General features: G+C 43.3%; 2 protein-coding genes across 3 annotated transcripts in view; one reads left to right on the forward strand and one right to left on the reverse strand.

Annotated features, from left to right (window-relative positions):
• LOC106594359 (inversin) overlaps window positions 1–908 on the reverse strand; it is a 117573-nt gene extending 116665 nt beyond the window's left edge. For both annotated transcript variants that reach the window (XM_045719019.1, XM_045719016.1), the window contains exon 1: window positions 740–908. The gene's annotated coding sequence lies outside the window, so the exon portion shown is untranslated. The remainder of the gene's footprint in view (window positions 1–739) is intronic.
• On the forward strand, window positions 69–21761 carry LOC106606037 (endoplasmic reticulum resident protein 44). The gene is made up of 11 exons (XM_045719021.1): window positions 69–235; window positions 5640–5712; window positions 5989–6028; window positions 6332–6447; window positions 10702–10886; window positions 11248–11363; window positions 11490–11664; window positions 12496–12607; window positions 12851–12992; window positions 20034–20136; window positions 20254–21761. Exons 1-11 carry the CDS (start codon window positions 179–181, stop codon window positions 20353–20355), a joined length of 1221 nt encoding a protein of 406 aa, XP_045574977.1. The 5' UTR covers window positions 69–178; the 3' UTR covers window positions 20356–21761.
• Window positions 21762–21814: the final 53 nt, after the last annotated feature.

A 21814-nucleotide genomic window follows, 5' to 3' on the forward strand; every position in this document is an offset into this window, starting at 1 on the left:
TAATTTGGAATCATTGCTGAAGAAAAGTACAAAACTACTACTCCCATAAATCACAACGTTAAACCCGGAAAGATCGCTCACGTTACCGTGGTCACCTATCCGTTTCCTGCCTAAGCAGCAGAGTTGTGTCGAGAGACAGGGAAGACCGAACAACACCATAACCTCAACCAACTCTACAATGAAACTACCACCAATAGTATCCTCGCTCGAGGTCGGCTTCTTCACGATACTGTTGGTAAGGAACTTAAATTGGGCTTCGACAGCTAACTTACACGTCCTCGTATTTGAAGTGCGCTCGGTCTGGCTTCACAAGCAGTTAGCTAACAGTAGAGTTATGGGCATTCGTTTTTCAAAGTGATAGATACTTTTGTCAATCACAAAATAAAGATGTATTGAACATGAATATAGTCTTTACATTACTGTACCTAGCTAACATTAGCTGGCTAAAATAGCTAGTCGGCAAACCAAGTTAATTGAGATCAGCTAGCTGGCTAGCTAAGCTTGGTAACGTTAGCCAACTGTTTTTTTAGCAATGTAGAGACATGAGTCATGACCCTCCTTTTCTGTGATCACTCGCCTTACTCTGCCCTGTTATGTTAACTAGCTAGCTAACGACTGTGCAAGTCCAAATCAGTATCTTATTCTAGATGCATGGTGAATCTTAAATCCACGTATCGTTGATTGTGTGAGCTAACGTTAGCTATCAGACTTGGCTATATTTGCTGTTTGTTTAACTTACCTAGCTAGCTAGCTAGCTAGCTAGCCAACAGCTAATGTAGTTGTCTTGCTAGCTAACATATGTAGCTAGCTAGCCAGGTCGAGGGACGGTACCACAAGTTAGTGAATTTAGCTATAATCGTGTTGCGGAATGATGGAGCCGGTTGGTGAATTCCTCTGTTGTGGCTCATTCCTATTGGCTGACAACCCGGAACTGATCAAAGCTCTGTTCTGCTGCTCAGGATATCGGCCTATTACAGTGTAAACTTTCTTTACAGTCAGTCAGGGATTTAAACTAAGTCATATACTTGTTAATCAGCACGATTCATGGCTTTTATAATGGCTTCTAATCTAGAAACTGGAAGGTAGCTAGAAAGTATCTACAAATATGTCTGTATTCATTTTTTAGGGAATAGGCCTGTCTCATCACTCACATAGTTAAACAAGAGACAGTGGCAACATTTAATTATGGAAATATCTCTTGTTAAACTGAAGCTGTTGTCGCTCAGCAGACATACAGACGAGTGTCACAGCCAGGCTGCTGTGCGATGATCTCACTATACATAATACCCCTAGTCCTGTATTAGTTGACCCCAGAAATAGTGTGTACATTTTGTACATACAACCACATCCGCCACCACTCAGCCTTCTCTCTTAAGTGCTATATTACAGTGCATATTACAATCCACAGCAAAGACAGCTTCTCCTGTTAACACTGACTGTTACCTTAAACACGTACTGTACATACATATACAGTGCCCTCTGTAATTATTGGGACAGTGAAACATTTCTCCTCCTTTTGGCTTTACACTCCAAAAGTTTGGATTTGAGGGTATTTCATTTGAGGGTATTTTCATCCATATTGGGTGAACCGTTGAGAAATTACAGCACTTTCTGTGCATGGTCCCCCCATTTTAGGGGACCAAAGGTCAAATAAAATGTTATTTGTCACATGCGGCGAATACTTAAAAAATTTAAGGAGAGCCGCACACTCTAGGAGCTCAGATGCAATAATTGAATAACCTAATATCCAACGTATCCAAGGTATAATGACAGACACTGCGGGGTGACTAGTTTATATAGTGTCAAAGGACACACACAGGTGTCTGTAATCATGGCCAGGTGTGGCATGATATCATTGGTTAATTCTCACATATACATTTGACATTTTAGGGAGGGTGACATGTTCGATGCTGATATAACGTAGGGACATGCGCCGAATACAATCGGTGTAGACCTTACCGGGAAATTCTTACTTACAAGCACTTAACCACACAACTACTTATCACTACTACTGACTACACCTACTGACCACAACAACAAAATAACTGACCACAACTACAGGCCACAATCATACAACTACTGATAACAACTACTTACCACAACTACTGACCAAAACCACCGACTACAACTACTGAACCCCACAAAGTATCACCACAACAACACAACTACTGACCACAACTACTGATTACAACCACACGTTTACTGCCCACAACCACACAACTACTGACCAAAACTACAGACCACAAAACTACTGAACACTTCTGACCAAAACTGCTACCACAAAAGATACCGACCAAAACTACTGATCACAACCAAACAACTGCTGACCGTAACTACTGACGACACAATTACAGATCACAACTACTGACCCCAGCTACTGACCACGACTACTAACAATGCCAACTGAACTGACCACAACCACAAAACTACTGACCAAAACTACTATCCACAAGTACTGACCACAACCACAAAACTACTGACCAAAACTACTATCCACAAGTACTGACCACAACCACAAAACTACTGACCAAAACTACTATCCACAAGTACTGACCACAACCACAAAACTACTGACCAAAACTACTCACCACAAACACACAACTACTGGCCACGACTACTGAACCACACATCTACTTATCAAAACGAGTGACCAAAACTACTGACTAACCACTGACCACAACTGCTCACTACCTACTGACCACGACCAAAAAAAGAATCACCACAACTAATGAACCTCCCTACTACTTAACCAAACTATTGATAAAAACCACACAACTACTGGCCACAACTACTTACAAAATGACTGACCATTACTGAACCTAGGGACATGTACCGAATACAACCGGTGTAGACCTTACCGTGAATTACTTACTTACAAGCACTTAACCACACAATGCAGTTCAAGAAATAGAGTTAAGAAAATATTTACTCAATAAACTAAAGTTAAAAAAAAAAGTTACACAAGATATTTACATAACAAGGCTATATACAGGGGGTACCGAGTCAATGTGCGGGGGTACAGGTTATTCGAGGTAATTTGTAAAGTGACTAGGCATAGATAATAAACAGCGAGTAGCAGCAGTGAAAAAACAAAGCTGGGGTGTCAATGTAAATAGTCCAGTGGCCATTTGATTAATTGTTCAGCAGTCTTATGGCTTGGGGGTAGAAACTGTTAAGGAGCCTTTTTGTCCTAGAATTGGCGCTCTGGTACCGCTTGCCGTGCGGTAGCCGAGAGAACAGTCTATGACCAGGGTGTCTGGAGTCTTTGACAAAGTATTGGTCCCGTATTCATAAAGCGCAATGACTACATCATGCTTGTGACTCTACACATTTGAATGAATCGTGAATAATTACGAGTGAGGAAGTTAGACTCAAAAATATCTTACCCCCAAGACACGCTAACCCCTTACCTTAACAGGGGAGGTTAGCATTTTATATCATACCCCCAAGACATGCTAACCCCTTACCTTAACAGGGGAGGTTAGCATTTTATATCAAACCCCCAAGACATGCTAACCCCTTACAATAACAGGGGAGGTTAGCATTTTATATCAAACCCCCAAGACATGCTAACCCCTTACAATAACAGGGGAGGTTAGCATTTTATATCAAACCCCCAAGACATGCTAACCCCTTACAATAACAGGGGAGGTTAGCATTTTATATCAAACCCCCAAGACATGCTAACCCCTTACAATAACAGGGGAGGTTAGCATTTTATATCAAACCCCCCTTACAATAAGAGGGGAGGTTAGCATTTTATATCAAACCCCCCTTACAATAACAGGGGAGGTTAGCATTTTATATCAAACCCCCTTACAATAACAGGGGAGGTTAGCATTTTATATCAAACCCCCCTTACAATAACAGGGGAGGTTAGCATTTTATATCAAACCCCCCTTACAATAACAGGGGAGGTTAGCATTTTATATCAAACCCCCCTTACAATAACAGGGGAGGTTAGCATTTTATATCAAACCCCCCTTACAATAACAGGGGAGGTTAGCATTTTGGGGGGGTGATATTTGTCCATCTAACTTTCTCACTCATCATTATTCATGATTCATTCAGGATTATCCGTAATCATGGTAGCATCCACATTAATGTAGAAGTGTTTAGAAACATATTCTATTCTTATTTTCAATAAAAGCAACTCCAAAATGACACAGTACATTATTTACCATTCATTTATATTGAGCACAAAATAATCTGAAAATCAACCAAAACGAACAGCAAATGCATCCAACAAATTTGTAGAGTCACAAGCTTGATGTGGTCATTGCGTGCTATGAATATGGGACCAAATACTTAACGTTGTACTACTTTAATACACATAAGTGAATTTGTTCCAATGCTTTTGGTCCCCTAAAATGGGGGGACTATGTACAAAAAGGGTTGTAATTTCTAAACGGTTCACCCAATATGGATGAAACACCCTCAAATTAAAGCTCACAGTCTGCACTTTAACCTCATAGTCATTGTTTGATTTCAAACTGTTGGAGTTTACAGCCATAACAAGAAAACATGCTTCACTGTCCCAATAACTACGGAGGGCACTGTGACAGTGTCTGTCTCTCTCGTGCTAGAATACACACCTTTTAAAGCTACTTAAGAGGGTGTGTCTTCCATCACACACACCCTGCTGATTTGGATGAGTCAAACGACTGATGATAGATAAAGCTTAGTTATCTGAATGTCCTCATTGACAGGATGCTACTGAGACACTGGTTTAGAGGGGTTCCCTTAGTATTAATACATGGGAAAGTCCAGGCCATGCTTAACTTAGCCCCAGTCTATATCCTAGCCACAGCCCTGTCTCCTGTCCTAAGCTCAGCTATCAGTCCAGTGGCTGGCTCTTGTTGCTGTTTTTGTGTGAAGTTATTGTTATGGTGGTAGCAGAAAATTACATTGCGCTGTCATAGGACTGGGAAATGCTTGCTGAGATACAGAGAAATACATTTGATCTTCCAGGGAATGTGAGACTCGGCGTAGTAGAGCATCTCCAGTAACACCACTCTCCGTCAAAGATGGTGGATGAATGAAGATGTCTTACTCAGGCCGTTTACCATTGGAAAAAATTGTCACAGTTCCAGTCTGCTTAAGGGGTGGCTATCCCTTAGACACAAACGTGATAGCAGCTGGGTCTGGTCTGCTTAGTTCATGGACTGTATATGAACCATAAAATATTATGCAGTGTGATGTCTGGCTTCTACTTGTTTCTCTGCCTCCGTGTCCAGTGTATGACACTGTCCTGGTCGCTCCAGTCCATGGGGAAGTTTGACTTTGACCCTGAGAACAGAGTCCTCTGTTCCACATCACCTGTGACATCAACGTCCATCAGAGAACTGAGATATCTGGATCTCAACAGAACTCATATGGATGAATAATAAATAAATAAATAAGAAGGGAGGGAGCCGAAGAGAAAGAAAGATGATTTCTCACCTGTTTGCCTGGTCTGGAAACAGCAACAAGGGAATTCATGGAAACAATAGGACAGCAGCTTTAGAGCTTCTTCCATCAACTCTGCAAACACTGACTGTCTAGTGGTTGTTTTTGGACTGGGCTCATGTCACGTCTGTGTGAGGGACAGGTTCTAGCCATATCATCGCCCTCATTAACCCTTTCTTCTCCGGCTCTAGGTGACTGGTCTCTCCACTCCAGGCCAGGCTGAAATTACCAGTCTAGACACAGGAAACATTGAAGACATCCTCAGTAAGACATTGTCTCTATCCCCTGTCACAGACATCTCTGTGGTTCTCATCTATCCCTCTTTCTCTCTCCATCCTCCCTCTCTCTATCATCTCTCCCTGTATTTCTTTATCTTGTGTTGTATCCTTCCTCAACACCTCGTGGTTGTGACTGTAGGAATAACACTAATGATTCACCCACGAACCTCCCTTGCCTATGAGTATGTGTAAATGTACTTTACTTCCTGTGTGTTTGACGTTGTTGTTAAACAGTGGGTGTAACGTGTTTGTTTCCTCACAGACAATGCTGGAGTGGCGTTGGTTAATTTCTATGCAGACTGGTAAGTGTGTTAGTTCTCCTGTGAACATTTGTCCTCTCCTACTCAATTGTCTGTTTGCATACATTTTCTTTGTGTCCACATCAGTTGTTTGCCTTGTGTGTATTTAACTAATGTACCAGGTGTGTGTGTGTGTGTGTGTGTGTAATGAATTAGAATTCCAACATGCTTTAGTGGCATCATGGCTGGAGAGTAATGCAATGTGGCCAAAGCAATTACAGTATGACAGTTCCTCCAAAGGGTAACAATATAAAATCTCATTTGGATAAGCAAATTATACCCACATTCTCCACCCTCTCCTCCCAGGTGTAGATTCAGCCAGATGCTCCAGCCTATCTTTGAGGAGGCATCCAACATTGCGAGGGAGGAGTTTCCTGATGTCACTCAGGTGGTGTTTGCGCGCGTCGACTGTGATCAGCACTGTGAGTGACACTCTCGTACACACACAGGGTTGTAATCATAACATAACTTTTGGTTTGCCCAAAACTCAGTAACGTAATCTGATTACTTTTAGTTCCTTTTATGTTACTTTCCCCTTGAGAGGCGTTAGGAGGAGATAAAGAAATGGATGTTGCATTTTACTTTATGGGTTATGTAGGCTTCTTCTAAACCATTGCTTTCTACTTCAATACAGATAATCATACGATTAGGCTATATCTTTACATTAAAATCCAAAGTCGGTCAGATTTCCAGTCATTCCAATTCATGTAATTCTCTTGGTCTTCTAGAATATGATATAGCAATATAGATAAGCCAAATTGTTTAACCTGAGCATGACCCTAAAACTAAGGACTTATTAGCCTACTCTGTTGTTTAACCTGAGCATGACCCTAAAACCAAGGACTTATTAGCCTACTCTGTTGTTTAACCTGAGCATGACCCTAAAACCAAGGACTTATTAGCCTACTCTGTTGTTTAACCTGAGCATGACCCTAAAACCAAGGACTTATTAGCCTACTCTGTTGTTTAACCTGAGCATGACCCTAAAACCAAGGACTTATTAGCCTACTCTGTTGTTTAACCTGAGCATGACCCTAAAACCAAGGACTTATTAGCCTACTCTGTTGTTTAACCTGAGCATGACCCTAAAACCAAGGACTTATTAGCCTACTCTGTTGTTTAACCTGAGCATGACCCTAAAACCAAGGACTTATTAGCCTACTCTGTTGTTTAACCTGAGCATGACCCTAAAACCAAGGACTTATTAGCCTACTCTGTTGTTTAACCTGAGCATGACCCTAAAACCAAGGACTTATTAGCCTACTCTGTTGTTTAACCTGAGCATGACCCTAAAACCAAGGACTTATTAGCCTACTCTGTTGTTTAACCTGAGCATGACCCTAAAACCAAGGACTTATTAGCCTACTCTGTTGTTTAACCTGAGCATGACCCTAAAACCAAGGACTTATTAGCCTACTCTGTTGTTTAACCTGAGCATGACCCTAAAACCAAGGACTTATTAGCCTACTCTGTTGTTTAACCTGAGCATGACCCTAAAACCAAGGACTTATTAGCCTACTCTGTTGTTTAACCTGAGCATGACCCTAAAACCAAGGACTTATTAGCCTACTCTGTTGTTTAACCTGAGCATGACCCTAAAACCAAGGACTTATTAGCCTACTCTGTTTGTGATTTTGTTGTCATTGAGGACTGATTGGGCTCATTGCTTCAAGTTCAAAAGGAAATTCTGCTCTCATGGAATGGCATGCTTTGAGCACTAACGAAAAGTGCGTGTGTAAAAATGAATACCATATGCTGCATTTGCTATGGGCCTATTGCTTAAGCTTTTGTTGGTGACACTCTGATATCATTTGCTATGGGCCTGTTGCTTAAGCTTTTGTTGGTGACACTCTGATATCTCTATCATTTGCTATGGGCCTGTTGCTTAAGCTTTTGTTGGTGACACTCTGATATCTCTATCATTTGCTATGGGCCTGTTGCTTAAGCTTTTGTTGGTGACACTCTGATATCTCTATCATTTGCTATAGGCCTGTTGCTTAAGCTTTTGTTGGTGACACTCTGAAATCATTTGCTATGGGCCTGTTGCTTAAGCTTTTGTTGGTGACACTCTATCTCTATCATTTGCAGCTATTTAAGTTGATCAGAAGTGTGCGAGTTTGAGTTCTTCTTAAATGAAACTTGTTTTTGACAGCATGTGGAGCACAATACCATGGAGGAGCCCCCTCAAACGTTTATTCCACAGGCTGTGATCCACACTATGCAGCTGCAAGAGCACATTTTTCACTGGCTGTCCACTGGTCGCAAAAACATTGATTGATAGGCAGCTTTAACTTCTTCAATTCAACCATTGGGTTAAAATACACATGTTTGTTTGTTTGTCCACAGCCATCCACAACAACCACGATCCGTGAGGCGCAAATAGCTAAATGAGAGAGCAGCAGAGTGATTCACATCATTGCGCTATGTAGATATCAATAACACTTAGGAGGTAAGACATCCTTACCTCCAAGTGTTTATTCAAGTTAAATGTATAATCTTTGGATGCCGACAGCAGTAAAATCAAAATCACATTTTATTTGTCACATTCTTCGTAAACAACAGGTGTAGAGCCACTGCCTGTTCACCCCGCTACCATCCAGAAGGCGAGGTCAGTACAGGTGCATCAAAGCTGGGACCGAGAGACTGAAAAACAGCTTCTATCTCAAGGCCATCAGACTGTTAAACAGCAATCACTAACACAGAGAGGCTGCTGCCTACATACAGACTTGAAATCATTGGTAACTTTAATAAATGGATCACTAGTCACTTTAATAATGCCACTTTAATAATGTTTACATATCTTACATTAGTCATCTCATATCTATATACTGTATTTTATACCATCTATTGCACTTTCCCTTTGCCGCTCGGTCATCGCTCATCCATATATTTATATGTATATATTCTTATTCCATCCCTTTAGATTTGTGTGTATTAGGTAGTTGTTGTGGAATTGTTAGATTACTGTTAGATGTTTACTGCACTGTCGGAACTAGAAGCACAAGCATTTCGCTACGCTCGCAATAACATCTGCTAACCATGTGTATATGACCAATACAATTTGATTTGATAGACTAACAGTAAACTGCTTACTTGCGATCCCTTCCCAACTATGCAGAGACAAAAATAGAAACAAAATATAATAATACAAGGAATAAATCCACAATGAGTAAGGATAACTTGGCTATATACACAGGGTACCAGTACTGAGTCAATGTGCATGGGTATGAGGTAATTGAGGCAGATATGTACATATAGGTAGGGGTAAAGTGACTAGGCAACAGATATATAATAAACAGTAGCAGAAGTGTATGTGAGTCAAAAGGGTCAGTGCAGATAATCCAGGTAGCTATTTGGTTAACTATTTAGTAGTCTTATGGCCTGGGGGTAGACGCTGTTCAGGGTCCTGTTGGTTCCAGGCTTGGTGTATCGGTACCGCTTGTCATGTGGTGGCAGAGAGAACAGTCTATGACTTGGGTGACTAGAGTCTTTGAGAATTTCTATAGGGCCTTCCTCTGACACGGCCTTGTATTGAGGTCCTGGATGGCAGGGAGCTCGACCCCAATGGTGTACTGGGTCGTACGCACTACCCTCTGTAGTGCCATGTGGTTGGATGCCAAGCAGTTGCCATACCAAGCGGTGATGCAGCCAGTCAAGATGCTCTCAATGGTGCCACTGTATAACTTTTTGAGGATTTGAGGGCCCATGCCGAATCCGTTCAGCCTCCTGGGGGGGAAGAGACGTTTTCATGCCTTCTTCACGACTGTGTTGGTGTGGAGGAACTTGAAGCTCTCGACCCACTCCACTACAACCCTGCCGACGTGGATGGCGGCGTGCTCTGCCCTCCGTTCCCTGTAGTCCATGATCAGCTCCTTTGTCTTGCTCTTAATAAAGCCTTGCATTTTTTTTGCAGTCGCACCATTAGAAGGACTATATGCTACAAAAGCCTATTCCTGCTTTTTTCCCGCAAACCATCAAAACGCATTTGGTGTGTCATCATAGTGGTCTTTGATTTGTGGTCCAACAACTTGAACTGGTTTTTCAATGTTGATCTGAATGTCATTGAGAAAACAGAAAGGTGCCATCCTTTCTGAATTTAAAAGTAATCCTAGAAGTAGGATTTTTCAAAAATCTGTAATTTGATTACAATATTTTAGCTTGTAACGGATTAGTTAGTTCTTTTGTAATCTGTTACTCCCCAGACACACACACACACACACACACACACACACACACACACACACACAGACGTTTGATAGGCACATCCTTTGAGATAAAGGGAATTATTGATGACCTGCAAACCGTTTGAAGACTAATGACAAAACTACTGCTGCCTGTGAAGACTGGAGCTTAGAGACACCCTGCAGTGAGACTGACACCTGCCAAACACACAGCACTATGAGAATATTTACTCTCAGTGGGGGGCAGCTTTCATCTGAGGGATCAGGGGCTGACTGACGGCTGGGTCTTTAGACAGCTTTAAACACCCTCTATCTGTCTTTTACTCTTTTACCTTTTTTCATCCATCCCCGTTTCTATCCATCCTTTTCTGATTTTCTCTACCTGCCTCTTTTCCTTCATTCCCCTTTCCTTTGTCCGCCTTTCTCCCCCTCTACCTCATTCTATATTAAACTCTGTCTTTATTCACCCCTCTCTCCCGCTCTTTGTCTCTCTAGCTGACATAGCTCAGCGGTACAGGATCAGTAAGTACCCTACGTTGAAGTTGTTCCGTAATGGGATGATGATGAAGAGGGAGTACAGGGGTCAGAGGTCAGTCACAGCCATTGCTGACTTCATCCGCCAGCAGAAGGTCGATCCCATTAAAGAGATACACAGTCTGGAGGAAGTCAACACTGTGGATGTGAGTATCAGGCACGCACAAATCAGTGTGTTGTCCAAACCTCTGAAAATGTAAAAGGTGTGCCTCAGGGATCTGTTCTAGGACCATTCCTAATCTAAATATTTAATAATAATAATGTATTACATTTGTACAGCGCTTCTCATTATACAGAATAATCTCAAAGTGCATAAAAGTCAAAAATGTAAACCAAATAGAAGGGGAAAAAAGACAACTATACAGGGCAACTGACACAAAGAACACAGCTGACGGGACAAGGACACCAAGGAGCTATCAACAGAAAGCCTTCATAAAGATTTGAATATGACTCTGTCCTCAAAAATGAATTGGTACTGAACCAGGAAAAATGTCTCTCTCTCTGCAGAGGGACAGGCGTAACATTATTGGTTACTTTGACCAGAAGGATTCTGAGAACTACCACACGTTTGAGAAGGTGGCCAATATCCTCCGAGACGACTGTGTGTTTCTCGCTGCCTTCGGGTGAGTCAAGCCTCTTCAGACCAACCACTGCACTTAGGGTCTACAAAACATTTATAATATAGTTTATATGTTTTGGGTCTGGCATTTGAGTAATCTTTTAATCTTTCCTTTCCTCTGTCCTTCCAGTGACGTGTCCCAGACAGAGAGGTTCAGTGGTGATAATGTGATCTATAAACCGATGGGGGAGACTGTTCCTGACATGGTGTACCTGGGCTCACTAACCAACTTTGACCTCACCTACGCTTGGGCGCAGGACAAATGTGTCCCTCTGGTCCGCGAGATCACCTTTGAAAACGGAGAGGTGCGTTCTCTCTACCTCTTTTTCTTCTCTACGTTTGATCCAGTCTAAATTAAATCATTTAGGTTTTGGGCTAGCCCCGGTCTACACACCGCTGGGAGTCGTCGTCCAGGTCTGGCCTGGCTTCTTCCCCTACAGCAGCCCCACTCTAATGTAATCCTGTCCTTATCTCTTTGCTCATTCATTATCATATGAATAGAGGGGTGTGCTTTTCCCATTGTTACTTGGCCATTTGCGACAACAAGGCATAGACACACACACCTGAATCTCCCACTGACCCGTTTAGGCTTCCGGATGCTTCCCAGCCGAAACAGTTTCTGAACAGTTTGTGCATATATTACATTTTGTGATGTTTTTGTTCATTTTGGACACCGACAAGGGTTTTATCTGCTGTTTTGGGCACACAATTATTTTTTTTTTCTTGAGGCAATCCAATATCGGTAGCCAAAGTCTTCGCCCCCTAGTCACAGATTGGTCAACAGTAGGTATTCTTCAATGAAGTGCCTGTTGTCATTCAACGAGACGACCCGTCCTCATACTACACCAAACATCTTAGTCAGATGCAAAATTGCGCAACTAAGATCTTCTCTGCAAAAATGTCAACATTAATGACAGATTTCTTGAGTTACCTTAGATTAATTCTGACTATTTTGAAGAAGTGGCGTCTCAAAATGGACAAACAGTACTATTGCTTTTTACTCATTTTTCAAGCGAAGGTCTTTTAACGGAGTATGCGAGCCCATCGTTTGGTTCGGCTAGGTGCCAGATGAACTGAAGCATGCTGACGCCTTCACTCTTCTTCCTCTTCCCTGTGTGTATGTGTGTGTGTTCCAGGAGCTGACTGAAGAGGGGATCCCATTCCTCATCCTGTTTCACGTGAAGGAGGACACAGAGAGCTTGGAGAAGTTCCAGCACGAGGTGGCACGCCAGCTCATCAGTGAGAAAGGTAGTGTGTTTGTCTTAAAAGTCTGTTGTGGCCCAATCACCTGGGGAAATAAAAGGGTGTGCCACAGGGTTCAGTGCTGGGACCATTGTTACTCTCTCTCTTTGTTCTATTTATTTGTGTTGTGTTTTCATCCCAGCCAGGGACAGAGTTGCATTATATTTGTTAGATAACCGTACTATTATAGTCATGGTAATCTTTTCTTAATAAATAATATCAATTATATGAATATCCCCTCCTGCCTAGGATCTATAAACTTTCTGCATGCGGACTGTGAAAAGTTCCGTCACCCACTGCTGCACATCCAGAAGACGCCAGCAGACTGTCCTGTCATTGCTATAGACTCTTTCAGACACATGTATGTGTACCCTGAGTTCAGAGACATTGAGTAAGTACAACCTCTCTACTTTCTCTCTCTTAGCCATTTGGCCAACTATTTAGGGCACCTTGAGTGGTTCTCGACCGGTTCCGACCGACATTTCTATGTTCAGCGTGCTCTGTGAATGGCGCAGCATCAGTTCATGTGCACTCTGTGAAAGGTCTGGTTGTCCCGCTTCGAACGCCGTCTCCGATGACATGCAGTATGTGAAATCTGACACATCATTTACATGGAGAGCGACACGTCACATTTTCTGGCCTGTCCAGACAAAGGATAGATTTGCTCTGACTGTGGAGCTCGCAGCTCCAATTGTGATACGGCTTATGGAACATTTGTCAGACCATGAGACATCCCGAAAATCGGTCTTCTCACAAAGTCATCTGTAGCGTCCGAACGGACAGACACTTCAGAACAAACTTCCTTTTAGATTTTTTGGGGGGGACTATCTGTTGTTCCATGTAGTGAATCTGTTATTCAATGCGTTTGAATAGCAGCAAAGCCCAAAATAATTGTTCATCCAAAAATATATATTTTTGATACTTACAATTCAAAATCAAATAGCAAAATGATCCTTGGTATGGCTTTCTTAAAACCCCAAAAATATAAACGCAACATGCAATAATTTCAAAGATTTACAGTTCATATAAGGAAATCAGTCAATTGAAATTAATTCATTATGCCCTAATCTATGGATTTCACATGACTGGGAATACAGATATGCATCTGTTGGTCACAGATACCTTAAAACAAAAAAGTAGGGGCGTGGATCAGAAAACCAGTCAGTATCTGGTGTGACCGCCATTTCCCTCATGCAACGCGACACATCTCCTTCGTATAGAGTTGATCAGGCTGTTGATTGCGGACTGTGGAAAGATGTCCCACTCCTCTTTAATGGCCGTGGCAAGTTTCTGGATTTTGGTGGGAACTGGAGCACACTGTTGCCATCATCAAACTGCTCGCCCACACAACGCCATACATGTGGTCTGCGGTTGTATGGCCGGTTGGACATACGGTCAAACTCTCTAAAAAGACATTGGAGGCAGCATATGGTAGATATTTTAACATTCAGTTCTCTGGCAACAGCTCTGGTGGACTTTTTTTTAACCTCTTAGCCATTTGCCAGCTATTTAGGGTAGAGGTCGACTGATTATGATTTTTCAATACCGATTAATGGAGGACCAAACAAAAGCCAATACCGATTAATCGGCCAATTTTTATTTTTTTTTTATATATATATATATATTACATTTACATTACATTTACATTACATTTAAGTCATTTAGCAGACGCTCTTATCCAGAGCGACTTACAAAATGGTGCATTCACCTTATGATATCCAGTGGAACAACCACTTTACAATAGTGCATCTAAATCTTTTAAGGAGGGGGGGTTAGAAGGATTACTTTATCCTATCCTAGGTATTCCTTAAAGAGGTGGGGTTTCAGGTGTCTCCGGAAGGTGGTGATTGACTCCGCTGTCCTGGCGTCGTGAGGGAGCTTGTTCCACCATTGGGGTGCCAGAGCAGCGAACAGTTTTGACTGGGCTGAGCGGGAACTGTGCTTCCTCAGAGGTAGGGGGGCCAGCAGGCCAGTGGTGGATGAACGCAGTGCCCTTGTTTGGGTGTAGGGCCTGATCAGAGCCTGAAGGTATGGAGGTGCCGTTCCCTTCACAGCTCCGTAGGCAATCACCATGGTCTTGTAGCGGATGCGAGCTTCAACTGGAAGCCAGTGGAGAGAGCGGAGGAGCAGGGGTGACGTGAGAGAACTTGGGAAGGTTGAACACCAGACGGGCTGCGGCGTTCTGGATGAGTTGTAGGGGTTTAATGGCACAGGCAGGGAGCCCAGCCAACAGCGAGTTGCAGTAATCCAGACGGGAGATGACAAGTGCCTGGATTAGGACCTGCGCCGCTTCCTGTGTGAGGCAGGGTCGTACTCTGCGAATGTTGTAGAGCATGAACCTACAGGATCGGGTCACCGCCTTGATGTTAGTGGAGAACGACAGGGTGTTGTCCAGGATCACGCCAAGGTTCTTAGCACTCTGGGAGGAGGACACAAGGGAGTTGTCAACCGTGATGGCGAGATCATGGAACGGGCAGTCCTTCCCCGGGAGGAAGAGCAGCTCCGTCTTGCCGAGGTTCAGCTTGAGCTGGTGATCCGTCATCCACACTGATATGTCTGACAGACATGCAGAGATGCGATTCGCCGCCTGGTTATCAGAAGGGGGAAAGGAGAAGATTAATTGTGTGTCGTCTGCATAGCAATGATAGGAGAGACCATGTGAGGATATGACAGAGCCAAGTGACTTGGTGTATAGCGAGAATAGGAGAGGGCCTAGAACAGAGCCCTGGGGGACACCAGTGGTGAGAGCGCATGGTGCGGAGACAGATTCTCGCCACGCCACCTGGTAGGAGCGACCTGTCAGGTAGGACGCAATCCAAGCGTGGGCCGCGCCGGAGATGCCCAACTCGGAGAGGGTGGAGAGGAGGATATGATGGTTCACAGTATCAAAGGCAGCAGATAGGTCTAGAAGGATGAGAGCAGAGGAGAGAGAGTTAGCTTTAGCAGTGCGGAGAGCCTCCGTGACACAGAGAAGAGCAGTCTCAGTTGAATGCCCAGTCTTGAAACCTGACTGATTAGGATCAAGAAGGTCATTCTGAGAGAGATAGCAGGAGAGCTGGCCAAGGACGGCACGTTCAAGAGTTTTGGAGAGAAAAGAAAGAAGGGATACTGGTCTGTAGTTGTTGACATCGGAGGGATCGAGTGTAGGTTTTTTTCAGAAGGGGTGCAACTCTCGCTCTCTTGAAGACGGAAGGGACGTAGCCAGCGGTCAAGGATGAGTTGATGAGCGAGGTGAGGAAGGGGAGAAGGTCTCCGGAAATGGTCTGGAGAAGAGAGGAGGGGATAGGGTCAAGTGGGCAGGTTGTTGGGCGGCCGGCCGTCACAAGACGCGAGATTTCATCTGGAGAGAGAGGGGAGAAAGAGGTCAAAGCACAGGGTAGGGCAGTGTGAGCAGGACCAGCGGTGTCGTTTGACTTAGCAAACGAGGATCGGATATCGTCAACCTTCTTTTCAAAATGGTTGACGAAGTCATCCGCAGAGAGGGAGGAGGGGGGAGGGGGAGGAGGATTCAGGAGGGAGGAGAAGGTAGCAAAGAGCTTCCTAGGGTTAGAGGCAGATGCTTGGAATTTAGAGTTGTAGAAAGTGGCTTTAGCAGCAGAGACAGAAGAGGAGAATGTAGAGAGGAGTGAGTGAAAGGATGCCAGGTCCGCAGGGAGGCGAGTTTTCCTCCATTTCCGCTCGGCTGCCCGGAGCCTTGTTCTGTGAGCTCGTAGTGAGTCGTCGAGCCACGGAGCAGGAGGGGAGGACCGAGCCGGCCTGGAGGATAGGGGACAGAGAAAATCAAAGGATGCAGAAAGGGAGGAGAGGAGGGTTGAGGAGGCAGAATCAGGAGATAGGTTGGAGAAGGTTTGAGCAGAGGGAAGAGATGATAGGATGGAAGAGGAGAGAGTAGCGGGAGAGAGAGAGCGAAGGTTGGGACGGCGCAATACCATCCGAGTAGGGGCAGAGTGAGAAGTGTTGGATGAGAGCGAGAGGGAAAAGGATTCAAGGTAGTGGTCGGAGATTTGGAGGGGAGTTGCAATGAGATTAGTGGAAGAACAGCATCTAGTAAAGATGAGGTCAAGCGTATTGCCTGCCTTGTGAGTAGGGGGGGAAGGTGAGAGGTGAGGTCAAAAGAGGAGAGGAGTGGAAAGAAGGAGGCAGAGAGGAATGAGTCAAAGGTAGACGTGGGGAGGTTAAAGTCACCCAGAACTGTGAGAGGTGAGCCATCCTCAGGAAAGGAACTTATCAAGGCGTCAAGCTCATTGATGAACTCTCCAAGGGAACCTGGAGGGCGATAAATGATAAGGATGTTAAGCTTGAAAGGGCTGGTAACTGTGACAGCATGGAATTCAAATGAGGAGATAGACAGATGGGTCAGGGGAGAAAGAGAGAATGTCCACTTGGGAGAGATGAGGATTCTAATCTAATCTATTGGCTTCTTACTATATATATATAATGTTTTAATAATGACAATTACAACAATACTGAATGAACACTTATTTTAACTTAATATAATACATCAATAAAATCAATTTAGCCTCAAATAAATAATGAAACTTGTTCAATTTGGTTTAAATAATGCAAAACCAAAGTGTTGGAGAAGAAAGTAAAAGTGCAATATGTGCCATGTAAGAAAGCTAACGTTTAAGTTCCTTGCTCAGAAAATGAGAACATATGAAAGCTAGTGGTTCCTTTTAACATGAGTCTTCAATATTCCCAGGTAAGAAGTTTTAGGTTGTAGTTATTATAGGAATTATAGGACTATTTCTCTCTATACGATTTGTATTTCATATACCTTTTGACTATTGGATGTTCTTATAGGCACTTTAGTATTGCCAGTGTAACAGTATAGCTTCCGTCCCTCTCCTCGCTCCTACCTGGGCTCGAACCAGGAACACATCGACAACAGCCACCCTCGAAGCAGCGTTACCCATGTAGAGCAAGGGGAACAACTACTCCAAGTCTCAGAGCGAGTGACGTTTGAAACGCTATTAGCGCACACCACGCTAACTAGCTAACCATTTCACATCGGTTACACCAGCCTAATCTCGGGAGTTGATAGGCTTGAAGTCATAAACAGCGCAATGCTTGAAGCATTGCGAAGAGCTGCTGGCAAAACGCACGAAAGTGCTGTTTGAATGAATGCTTACGAGCCTGCTGGTGCCTACCATCGCTCAGTCAGACTGCTCTATCAAATCATAGACTTAATTATAACATAGTAACACGCATAAATATGAGCCTTAGGTCATTAATATGGTCGAATCCGGAAACTATCATCTCGAAAACAAAACGTTTATTCTTTCAGTGAAATACGGAACCGTTCCGTATTTTATCTAACGGGTGACATCCATAAGTCTAAATATTCCTGTTACATTGCACAACCTTCAATGTTATGTCATAATTACTTAAAATTCTGGCAAATTAGTTCGCAACGAGCCAGGCGGCCCAAACTGTTGCATATACCCTGACTCTGCGTGCAATTTCACCTGGTTAATATTGCCTGCTAACCTGGATTTCTTTTAGCTAAATATGCAGGTTTAAAAATATATACTTCTGTGTATTGATTTTAAGAAAGGCATTGATGTTTATGGTTAGGTACACGTTGGAGCAACGACAGTCCTTTTTCGCGAATGCGCACCGCATCGATTATATGCAACATAGGACAGGCTAGATAAACTAGTAATATCATCAACCATGTGTAGTTAACTAGTGATTATGATTGTTTTTTTATAAGATAAGTTTAATGCTAGCTAGCAACTTACCTTGGCTTCTTACTGCATTCGCGTAACAGGCAGGCTTCTCGTGGAGTGCAATGTAAGGCAGGTGGGTAGAGCGTTGGACTAGTTAACCGTAAGGTTGCAAGATTGAATCCCCGAGCTGACAAGGTAAAAATCTCTCGTTCTGCCCCTGAACAAGGCAGTTAACCGACCGTTCATAGGCCGTCATTGAAAATAAGAATGTGTTCTTAACTGACTTGCCTAGTTAAATAAAGGTGTTTTTTTTTTTTATATAATCGGCCAAATCGGTGTCCAAAAATACCGATGTCCGATTGTTATGAAAACTTGAAATCGGCCCTAATTAATCGGCCATTCCGATTAATCGGTCGACCTCTAATTTAGGGCACCTTGAGTGGTTCTCGACCGGTTCCAACCGACATTTCTGTGTTCAGCGTGCTCTGTGAATGGCGCAGCATCAATTAATGTGCACTCTGTGAAAGGTCTGGTTGTCAGTGACCTTTTATTCTCCCCAGCACAAGGTGCACCTATGTAGTGATCATGCTGTTTAATCAGCTTCTTGATATCCCACACCTGTCAGGTGGATGGATTATCTTGGCAAAGGAGAAATGCTCACTAACAGGGATGTAAACTAATTTGTGCAAATGTTTTTAGATTAATAAGGTTTTTGTGGGTATGGAACATATCTGGGATCTTTTATTTCAGCTCATGGAACCAACACGTGTTGCGTTTTCTATTTTTGTTCAGTGTGGATCCCCCCGGTTTAGACAGGACTTAGACTCTTATGGGCTAACAAATCAATAATTAATGATCTTTGTGATGGTGTTTATTTAATGTATTTTAACAATTGAATTGTGGTGTTTGTCTTTTTGTTTTTACATAGTCTACAGTTACATAAACAAATGACAATGCTATTGTCTTATTTGAAATACATTTTCTTTTGTATTCCGTTACCTTCATAAACACAACCAAGTGATTCTTTTTGCGATGGCATATATGAAGTGTATTTATTAGACTGTTAGAATGTTGATGTCCAAAAGGCTCGTCATTGGCTTGAGGGGTTGTCCCTCGAGGCCAGGCTTTTCTAGTGTTCATTTGTGTCTGACTTGAGTGACAGTATTTGAGATGGCTCATTATTGTTGTCATTAGATTATTTAGATCTGTATGTTGAAAATCTGCATTTGTCAAATATAATACATTCCATTACACACACACACACACACACACACACACACACACACACAGTCCACAGATTATAATAGAAATGTCACACCTTCTAGATAATTCTTCTATTGACGGCCCTGGACACTGGAGCTAATGTGACATGACTTGGCACGTGCAATTAGTGTTAACTAATCGAATGTAATTTCATCTAATCTATTTTACCCCCATCTAAGCCCCTCCCCCACCACTCCCCCTATCACCTCTGTGATCAGAGCCCTGAGGTCTGACACCCGCTTCAACTAATTACATCACATTCACTACCTCCTCCTCTGGGTGGCTGTGTTTGCGTTCTCCCTCCCTCTGTCACCGAGATTAAATTATTTCATTAGCTGTGTGTGTGTGTGTGGTGTCTGCAGCCACCTCTAACATGCAGAGACAGCTTTGATATGGGACCAGCTCTGATGTGATATCACTTTATGACCTTCTGTCATCAACCACACTTCAGTAATGTCATTGGTAGGCCTAATGATTATATTAATGTGTGTGCGTAGGATCCCTGGGAAGCTGAGGCAGTTTGTTCTGGACCTCCACTCTGGGAAGTTACACAGAGAGTTCCACCACGGCCCAGACCCGACAGACAGCACACCTGGACAGGTCAGAACACCTCACAAGCATACTAGTACACCGTCATTATGTGTGTATAAAACGGTGTCATTGCAGTCGTACAGGGAGTTGTGTGTGTGTGTGTATATAAATGTGTTATTTCATCAGGAGGTCGATGAGGTGGCCAGTAACCCACCAGAGAGTTCCTTCCAGAAGTTAGCCCCCAGTGAGACGCGCTACACACTCCTCAGGGACCGTGATGAACTGTGACCTCAACGACTTTACCACAACCCTGACCTATGACCCACGACCCCATGGCATGCCCCGGAGTCAGTGTCCAGAGTCAGGACAGGCCAGCGGGATGGGACAGCACCCCCAACACCCTTAATGGAGAGAGAGAGAGGAAGACCAGAGAGTAGGTTAAATCCATGACAGCCGTCTTGGAATAACCTATATTTTCATAACTCTTACGTGTACAATTTTTTATTTTAGATAAAAGGATGAAACCAGAAGAAGGAAAATGGTGGGGGGATTAGGACAAAAAAAAAAGAAGCAAAGCGTTTTAACTTTTATTTTTGGAGCTTGTAAATAATAATAGTGCTTGTGCTGAGTGAGCGTTGGTCTATGTCATCCTGATCTAAATTAAAAACACATTACTTTAGGTTCAAAAACATGTAGCACCTTTTTTCCCCCTTTTTCTTTTTGTTGACGAGTGAGAGCCCTTGCTCCGGTTGTTCAGTCTCATTATGGTTCTTATCTGTGGGTAGTCCAGCTCAGTCCCATTTGGGTGAGAGAGGGTCCTGGTCCTGGAGGACTACAGTGTCTCGGCTGCATCTCAATAGTTTACCCTCCTCGTCTCCTTTCCTTTTTTTAAACTGATGCGAAAGCATATTTCTGGCAGGTGGAAGCAGCATGGTGGACACCTATCATATGATTTCAAATAGGAGTAATGAGAGGAGACGAGGAAAGGAACACATTGTAGAGTATTGAGATGCAGCCTTCCTCTCCCTGGTACTAAACTCATGCAACTGATTGGCCAGAGAGCCTATTCACCTAAGTCACGTTCAGGAGGCACGAAATGGTAGAAATGTTTAGAAACAACGGAGGTACTACCATAAACTGTCCAATAGTTCAATGTTCGTTTCCATTGTCTGTCAGAAAAGCATTTTCTCCCCTTTGTACTTGAACGTGCCCCAGATCTGCAATACTGACTCAGACGGTAGTTCCTAATGTCTGAGAGGTGTCAGTCAGACACTGCCGCTCTAGAGGACAGGAGGGGAACCTCACACTGAAGGAGAAAAATCAGACTCTGGGTTGCATCTCAATCCTCTGCAGTGGCTTCTACTCTATCTGCACTGGTCTGACACAGGCCAGGCCACACCCACTTAGCAACAAGTCCAGGTGACAGCAATATGGAAGAAGCTGACCTGGAAAGTATCCTTATTTCACCTGTCACTCAAATCAGTTCAGATGGAACAATGAAAGGAGACGAGGAGTATTGAGACGCATGCTGTGTGTTTATTTATAGTACTGTGTGTACAGTCCCTCCCCAGAACCCAACAGTACCCTGATCTGACCAGTCACGGAGGGAAGGGGGGGGGAGAGAATCTCATTTCTAAATCAGTCATCTCGGAGAGGGAGAAAATAAAACGAGTAAATTAAACCATTTTACAGGATGTTGTGTTGAGTCTGTTTGTTCAGTTCTACAGAGAAGACTCCTGACACACAC

Source organism: Salmo salar, chromosome ssa05, assembly GCF_905237065.1.
Source record: "Salmo salar chromosome ssa05, Ssal_v3.1, whole genome shotgun sequence".
In the NCBI taxonomy this organism is placed as follows: domain Eukaryota; kingdom Metazoa; phylum Chordata; class Actinopteri; order Salmoniformes; family Salmonidae; genus Salmo; species Salmo salar.

Excerpts from the sequence above, each read along its gene's own strand:
- LOC106606037 (XM_045719021.1), top strand. The coding sequence starts at position 179 with ATGAAACTACCACCAATAGTATCCTCGCTCGAGGTCGGCTTCTTCACG. Across the intron at positions 236-5,639 it reads GCTTCTTCACGATACTGTTG|GTGACTGGTCTCTCCACTCC; the intron begins GTAAGGAACTTA and ends CTCCGGCTCTAG. Across the intron at positions 10,887-11,247 it reads AGGAAGTCAACACTGTGGAT|AGGGACAGGCGTAACATTAT; the intron begins GTGAGTATCAGG and ends CTCTCTCTGCAG.